We start from the raw sequence: 7,948 nt of genomic DNA on the forward strand, positions 1-7,948 counted from the left end.
ATAGCAATGCAACTAACTACGTTGGTCAAAATCCTAAGTAATACAACAATAGTGCTATATGCTATATTATTATTATTTATTTCATCATTTGGTAAATTGCTGAATAAACGTTAGGTACTATTGACACCTTTATTTACTTCTGGGTGGGTTTACTCTGAATTTAAATTCATTTCTATCCTTTTTTTTCTGAATATGTGTTAGAGGTTAACTAGGCTAACTAGTAAGTGTCAATCAATATAACATTAGCTCAGCAAAAGGGCAATTTCTAACAATTAAATAAATAATATAGCAATGACAGGAGAAAATAACGTTTGTAACTGTTAACATTTCAATGCAGGACGAAAGATGTGTGGTTTTACATAGTTGTTGCTATTTTAAATAAATGAAGGATCTGGATAGCAGTACTGCTCCTAGTTTGAAATGGTATCATCCTCCGGGACGATAAGCACAGGATGAAAACGTGAACGTCCTCACCCATTATTTACAAGCTGAAACTAAAATCAAACGCCTGGAGGCTAAAAAAAAGAATCTACGTTATTAAACCGCCTGTGAATTGGTTTCAGTTATTGCTTAGCAACGTACCGCAAATGGAAGTGCGTTTGAATTCGAACCAACGGTCAGATTTAGTTTCCACCGTTAGTTATTTAATAGTGTTTTCAGCATAAAGGCAAATGTGTTAACATCTCTCACCATGGCGTTAACTTTTTAGAGAGTTAAAAGTAAGATAAAAATGAAGTTTAACCTACAAGTTAGCAACAGTTGAGGTTACTGTATAGCTCAATGTTGCTGACAAATGTGGACTTTGTAAAAGTGTAAAGAGTCAGTAGTAACGCCAATAGCTAAAACAACCACCGTTAGTTAGCCTAGGTTAGCTGAAACTTTCTCCCATTGTCCCCCCGAAACACAGCGCTCTTTACCTGCTCTGGTTTGGCGCTGTTGGTCCACATTGTGTCCTACTCAAAGACAAACCGTCCATCCTACTGGTCCAATTTCAAAGTATAACTCAGTAATAGCGTGCTGAGTGTGAATAATGTCCGAAAAGCCCCCTCGACATTGTGAAGTTTGATAACGTTTGTCCTCAATCACAGACGGCCAGCTGCAGCAATGGCGTCCTCCTCCTCCTCAGACTCCCCTCTCAGACTCCTTCACTGTGTGGGTGGTCCACACAGAATGTTCTTGTTTTCATATTATAGCGAAGTACTCAGATCTTGTACTTAGGTAAAGTAGAAGTACCAGAGTGTAGGAATACTCTGTTACAAGTAAGTACAAGAAGAAAATTATTAGCATCAAAATATACTTAAAGTACAAAGTAAAAGTACTCATGCAGTTCGGCCAATTTCATAATATTATATTGTATGTTTCGATTATAAATATTGATGCATTAAAGTGTCATCAAAGCTGACTGAAATTAATGTCATCATTAATCCAAATCGGCAAAGTAACTAAAGCCTTTAGTAAAGGTAATAAACACGTAGCCTATAGTAAAACAACACGATTTACCTCTGAAATGTAGTGGGGTGGAAGTAAAAAGTAGCAAATCATCTAAATACCCAAGTTAAGTACAAGTACCTCAACATTTGTACTTAAGTACAGTACCTAAGTTAATGGCTAATTACTTTACAACACTGTCAACGTGTGTTACTCGTTGCCCTTTTGCATAAGTTATGCTGATTTTTAATAATCATGACACTGCGTTGAAAACCTAAAAGTAGTTTTATCCTGTTCCGATCATACATGTACTGTAGGCATTGTAGTCATGTTAACAAAAATCTATCAACGCATTTGTATTTATTAATGACAGGCTGCTGGTGTTTATGAATGAGCTGGCCGGACCACCTACGTGGATCAAAGACTCGTGCACATCAACAACACGTCAGCACGTCGACTTACGTTATCCAATCAGAGAGCAGAGTCGTTACAGACTGCTTCCATTGGACGGCGCGCTCTGTCTGTCTGTCTTTACAACCTTTACAGGAGGTAGACAAAATAATATACACGTGGAAATAAACATAAATATGCCAAATAGTTCGTTAAAGGTGGTCTTCAGCACTTTCTTAGAAATATGCTGGAAAATATAACAGTCAAATAGTGTTAATAGCCCTGTAATACCAACAAATAACGTGCCAGTAAATTGTATGTTTCATGGTTTAAAATTAATTTGATGTGTGCACACTTACTTGGTCATTCACTAACAAGCCAGAGCATTTGAATATGGAACCATTGTAGTTTAGCATAGAATTATCTTTCTGTTGATCTCAATAATGAAAAATAAAAACTACAACTTGATTATTTAGTATCATTTGTACTTTGTCAACGACTCTTTAGGGACAATACACATAACTAAAAATTGGCATTTTAAAAGGGAAGCGCATGATGTGAAAGGCACATTTGTATACATTCAGAAAAATAATATTTAACCAAGGGCGAGGGGCATTAACCTTAACACAATGTTCACTAAGGGAATTTATGATACCTGTGCTTTTGTCCATTTTAAACACTGAATGGTAATATATGAATGACTTTTAAAACCAAATACACAAGCTAGTTTCAATTGTTTACAAATAGGTTTTATTTTTAACCCATTAAAAACTGTGTGGTATACTTAATAGGCTAAAATTAAACAAAAGCAGTGGTGTGGTCAATGGTAGCGTGGCATTATACATTTATTTGGTTCAGGCACACTATGTGCATTTCCTCAAAAATAACAAAACAACACTTAGGGTTTATAGCTGCTACATAAAGCATGTGTGGAGACTGCGAGGGAATGTGTTTGGTCACGTTCAGGCTGATTGCCATCATGTGTGAAATTACACCGTATGACCTGACGTTAAAACTTTTGCATGGGGATCTGTGGAGTGTAGTCGGTCAGAAGAGAAACCATCAGACCCTGAAAGAGAAGACAGTTGTGACGATATATATAATAGACAGATAATCAAACTTGAGACACAGACTATACCGACAGGATCAAATGAAACCCATAGTTATAGTAATAATAATAATAATCAGGTTTCTCACCATAATTGTCCACTTTCTATTCTCTGCCTCGGGGAAGACGAGGGAGCGGGATGAGTAGAATACTTCATCATCCACCTCCTCCATTTTCCGGGGGAGACAGTGCAGGAAGGTCCAGTCTGGTTTGGCCACACTTCCTGTCTGTAGAGGTCCAGTGCAAACATAGAGTAAAGACACATTTCACCTTTTTGCTTCTATGCAAATATTTACTTGCCAGACACAAATTCAGTCACTCTTATTGACTAAAATATGACTGTAATCGTTTTCAGAAAATTATACCATCAATAATATAATCAGGTTTTACAGGCATTGTTATATCATACTATATTTAGACTTAGGGCACATGGGAATACTGGGTCTTACTCCTATGAGGAATTGGAAATTGCTCTATTTACTTGCACTATATTTTTCTGTTTATCTGTGTTATTGTGTTGCACTGTTGGAGAAGCCTGTGACCTAAGATTTTCATCGGCATAACTACACTGTAGCTATGTTCGTATGACAAAATAAAGAACCTTGAACCTCCTTTGCAAAGTAGTACATATTATTATTGACCAACATAATTACTGTAATCACAACTATGTAAGCATGTCCTGTGCACACATTTTAGTCAAAGCTTGCTTGTTGATTGATAAGCCAGATGAAGTATGTATTGAGGAGTTTACCACACAGACAATTTGCTAAATGCTTTGTGTACAGTCAGTAGCATGTTTTTTTACGTTAGGTAGTGCTTACAGCTGTCAAAAGGGAGCAATTTTAGAACAGGCACAGATATAAAAATGGCCAAATACAAACCTGCTCGCATGTTGTCGGTGACATGTTTTCCTCTTTAGGCTGAAAAGAGGGCGTCAAAAAGTTGCATCTTAATATTAATATGACTATATCCTTCACCTGCATTGTAATCTGGTAACCCTTAAAGTCTTTGAGCCTCTTTTTCTTCTCCTCCTCCTGTCCCATGCTGACCCAGGTGTCGGTGACCAACACATTACTGCCGTGGGCGGCCTCCATCGGGTCAGAGGTCAGGACCAGCTGGGTCCCATGCTGAGACAACGGCAAGTAATGTAAGTCATTTTACAAAAGGTCTGTTAATAATAATGATGACAATTAAAGTTGGAAACCTCACCTCTTTGGAGAGCCTTTGTGCCTCTTGAATAACACTCCTCTCTGGCTCATACCCCTGGGGATAAATATACAGTTTTAGCTTTAGGGGTGGTTGGGCCGTTTTAGCAAAAATATGTTTTTTGACGTACATCACCAAGAAGCTTTACATTTTGATTTCCTGTTCACTGCTGATTTCATTTCGATGTCAGTTTATGATAATGGCCCTGCTCGCAAAAGGCAAGTGGGGAGATTCTATACTCGCTAACTACAAAAACAAGAATCTACTACAGATAACAGGAAGTGCAGTACAATTAGAGGTAAACTGTACATGAGAAAATAAAACAATGCAAACCTTTGGTGTAGCAATTTTAAGATGAACTCCTAATTTAGGTGCAGTCATCATGAAAGAGTGGAGCACGTTGTTCCCATCGCCAATCCAGCTCAGTGTTAGTCCACTAAGGGACCCATAGTGCTCCTGGAAGAGAATTAGTGGTATTTAGAAATCACCATGTCATTATCATTTACTGGAAGAAAACGCTAACTTTTCAAATGACTCAAAAAGGAAAGCAGAAATAAAAATATGAATGTATCTTTCGTAAAACAAGTACAATGTCAATTGAGGATCTTTCAATAAACCCCCAGGGTCTTTATACTATTTGGCCTCCTTCTGGTAAGGTTTGGTATGGCATGGTTCTGTTTAATGGGGCCCTATTAGGCTTTTCCCTTTCCTGTAGTATGTTATACAGGTTTTTATGCATGTAAATGGTCTGCAAATGCAAAAAGCTTAACGTTCCCTCCAGAGGGAGTTTCTCTCCCTAAATGCAGTATGTGTAGGAGTTGCAGTGCCTGTAAAGTGAGGAAGTCAGCCAGAATCTGGATTGGGTGGTAGAGGTCAGACAGGCCGTTAATGATGGGGATGGACCCCTCCTTATCCAGCTCCTCCAGTGTGGAATGGCTGTACACTCGTGCCAAGACAATATCACAGAGTCCTGAGAGAACCCTGTGGAAAGAGTTTAGGAATCACAAAGGCATGCATGTACCCAGCGTGCTGTGATTAGAGAGCCACAAACACTCCTATTTCGCTACAGTAATGAGCCACAGTAGTGGAAACATAACATGACTGTAACCACCTTGAAGCCCCACAAGCATTCAAATATGTGAAGTTACACTGAAACACGCAATGCTATTTAGGATTTCTCTTATACAAAGATCAAAATGTAGTGTGCATAAACCATATATATACATACCAAACATATGTGTTACAAGTTGTAGACTGATTAATGCCGTTCTGAGAAAATAGGCTTCGACCAATGCCTGTGCACACAAGGCTGATTCATTTTTGAATACAGTATTTCACTGAGCCAACACCAGAAGGGCCACTACACTAACATTGTTTATTTACTTTTTATCATGTACGTTTACAGTTTTTTTGTGTATCTCAGAAACAAAGAGATGCCGCTTTCTGTGGATAAATGCTGTTGTTAAGAGCACAAAATAATAATAAAAAATTGGTCAGCATTATTGATATTCTGAAACTGTTATATTTCATCAGATAACGACAATATGCATAGGTTATCAGCTATCATGCGCTCTAAATATCGACATTGGCCATTTAAAACCCATATTGGTCGACCACTATACAACCCACATCAAACCACTGACTGATATTACTTTCATTTTATTTCCAGAAAAGCAAACATAGATGTAAGACTTACCTAGCTGTGTCGGTGCCACTCTCATTCACTCCCAGGTGGATGTCCTGAGAGGTGAGGAAACAGGGGTGCCCACCCAGCAAAGCAAAACCTGTAATGATATTAAGACAACATCAATATCCTTAATGGTCAACGGAATAGACAAGACTATAATAAGTATGAACAATTCCCCAACATTTGCCATGTTTCATTACAACATTGACATTTTCAGAACAAATTACAAATCAAACAATTTGTGTCAAAATGAAGGTTTTTTTAAACATATGCACACAAATTTGGTTTATTTAATGATTTCAACTCCAGTTTGAGGGTGGGGCTAGTAGTGGGTGGTGGTTATTTGACACAAGACCGTATGTTCGGTTCCTATATTAATTTCCATGTCTGCTGTGCACGCTAAAAATGTTCTGTGTTTATTTAGTTGTCTTGCTTATAACACAATAAAAGTATACTTGAGAAAAGAGTGCAACCTCATGGGTTGAATGGCAGCAGACAAGGGTTGAAATAGTTGCAGACTGTTTTGTTCCTGGGATGCACTGAAAATAACTTTTCAGCAGTTCTTTTGTGTCCATACACAAGTGACTTACACCGTTCAACGCACGGATGACTGGTCTCAGCCCTGCTCAGTGTCAGAAGTTACATTTCTGTTAGATTGTTCTCAATAATTCTATGTAATGTTTGAGTGTTATAGGTTATGTTGATCGTTATAGTATGTAATATTATATCCACCATTATCAATATTTGTCTCGCATGTACCATATATTTAAGTTGATGTATCACTATCATGTTTGTCATTAACCATTTTCCTTTAACCTTTCATTCAAAATAAAGGAAAAATCCCAATTGTAGATGTTAATGTATCTTTCAGGTTAGAAGTGCACTGTAAATTGAGGCCCTTTCAATAAACCAGATCCTTGTTTTCAGTAAAAAACCAAAACATTTTCTGGTGTTAATGTAACACTTGAAAACTGCTCAGTGTCTTTATACCACCTTTTGTTTGTGATATGTAAAAACAGGACACCTGTTTCTGTGGACATTCTCGTTCTGGTGCTTCTCTTTTCAAATATCATGGCAATCGACTTTCCTTGCAGGAGAGGAAGATACTGAAATAGAAATGACAGAAACCTTCCTTAAAACGAAGCATCCTGAGGCTGCAGTAAAACTGAAGACACTCAACAAATAGACACTGCAGTTTACATTATAGACTGATGTTAGCTACCTGTTTTTCATGCTTGATCCGATGTTTTAGATCCCCTGAAACCCACAGCAGCCTCCTGATTTCATCTGAGCTGAAGTCTTTCAGAGTCAGGCAGCTGCGACCTTTTAAATTCACTGAACCAAGGGATGCAGCTCCAATGCTGAGAACGTACCACAACGAGGAAATAACGCATGCATTATCATTTTTGCTAACAACTCTCGCTTTGCTGACAAAGTTTTGCTGCTATGCTTTTTTTTTTTAAATAAAGATATCCGGAGCGTCTTACCTAAACCCTCGTGTAGAACAGTCTTGGAGAGTTTTCAAATATTTAAAAGCGACGGTGTTCACGGAGAACAGTTTAGCAGACATTGCAACTCAAGGAAAACACAGGGAAAGCGTAATGCTATGGGAGTATTTCATCAGATTTCGCCACACACCGCCTGTCCCCAGATGGCATGCAGCGTGACGTCACCGCAAGACCAGGAAAGGAGGCGTGGTTTCCTTCATTATTTAAAACATTTTTGATGTTTAAAATGTCCCGTGTTACATCATGTTTGCCCCAAAATGTCCCAATTCTAACGTGGCACTGCTAGCCGTGATACCAGAAGGCATTGAGGGAACAGCTAAGATATACATTTGACAAATATTGATTACAGCAGCAATTACATTTATCACAATTAGGTGGTTAAACCCGGTTAAACCTGACACCCGACATACAATTTGTGGATTGAAAAGGTGTGGGAAATCTATCAGATGTCACTGACACACTGACAGACTCTCTGAGTGTTTAGATAGTTAACTTTAGTCTAAGTTATCTCAGTGGGTCTCAAACGGTTTGGTCACCATTTATGTAAACAAGTATTTCCGAGGAACACCTTTATGATCATTATGGTTATACAAAAATAAGAGAATAAATGAAAAACAGGTA

The 7,948-nt window shown here is 38.0% G+C and overlaps 1 protein-coding gene across 1 annotated transcript; it reads right to left on the bottom strand.

Annotated features, from left to right (window-relative positions):
• Positions 1–2,645: 2,645 nt before the first annotated feature.
• otc (ornithine carbamoyltransferase) lies at positions 2,646–7,488 on the bottom strand. The gene is made up of 10 exons (XM_034128974.1): positions 7,307–7,488; positions 7,042–7,180; positions 6,844–6,925; positions 5,829–5,916; positions 4,960–5,113; positions 4,466–4,588; positions 4,136–4,189; positions 3,904–4,053; positions 3,016–3,153; positions 2,646–2,887 (listed from the first exon to the last, which is right to left on the bottom strand). The coding sequence occupies exons 1-10, from the start codon at positions 7,387–7,389 to the stop codon at positions 2,828–2,830; spliced, it is 1,071 nt and encodes a 356-aa protein (XP_033984865.1). The 5' UTR covers positions 7,390–7,488; the 3' UTR covers positions 2,646–2,827.
• Positions 7,489–7,948: the final 460 nt, after the last annotated feature.

This window comes from Trematomus bernacchii, unplaced genomic scaffold, assembly GCF_902827165.1.
Source record: "Trematomus bernacchii unplaced genomic scaffold, fTreBer1.1, whole genome shotgun sequence".
NCBI lineage: Eukaryota > Metazoa > Chordata > Actinopteri > Perciformes > Nototheniidae > Trematomus > Trematomus bernacchii.

What these genes read in the sequence shown, in the direction of transcription:
- otc (XM_034128974.1), bottom strand. Translation starts at nt 7,389, where the DNA reads ATGTCTGCTAAACTGTTCTCCGTGAACACCGTCGCTTTTAAATATTTG. An exon ending in GGATCAAGCATGAAAAACAG is followed by an intron (nt 6,926 to 7,041) that starts GTAGCTAACATC and finishes TTTCTATTTCAG; the next exon opens with TATCTTCCTCTCCTGCAAGG. An exon ending in AGTGGCACCGACACAGCTAG is followed by an intron (nt 5,114 to 5,828) that starts GTAAGTCTTACA and finishes CTCTTTCCACAG; the next exon opens with GGTTCTCTCAGGACTCTGTG.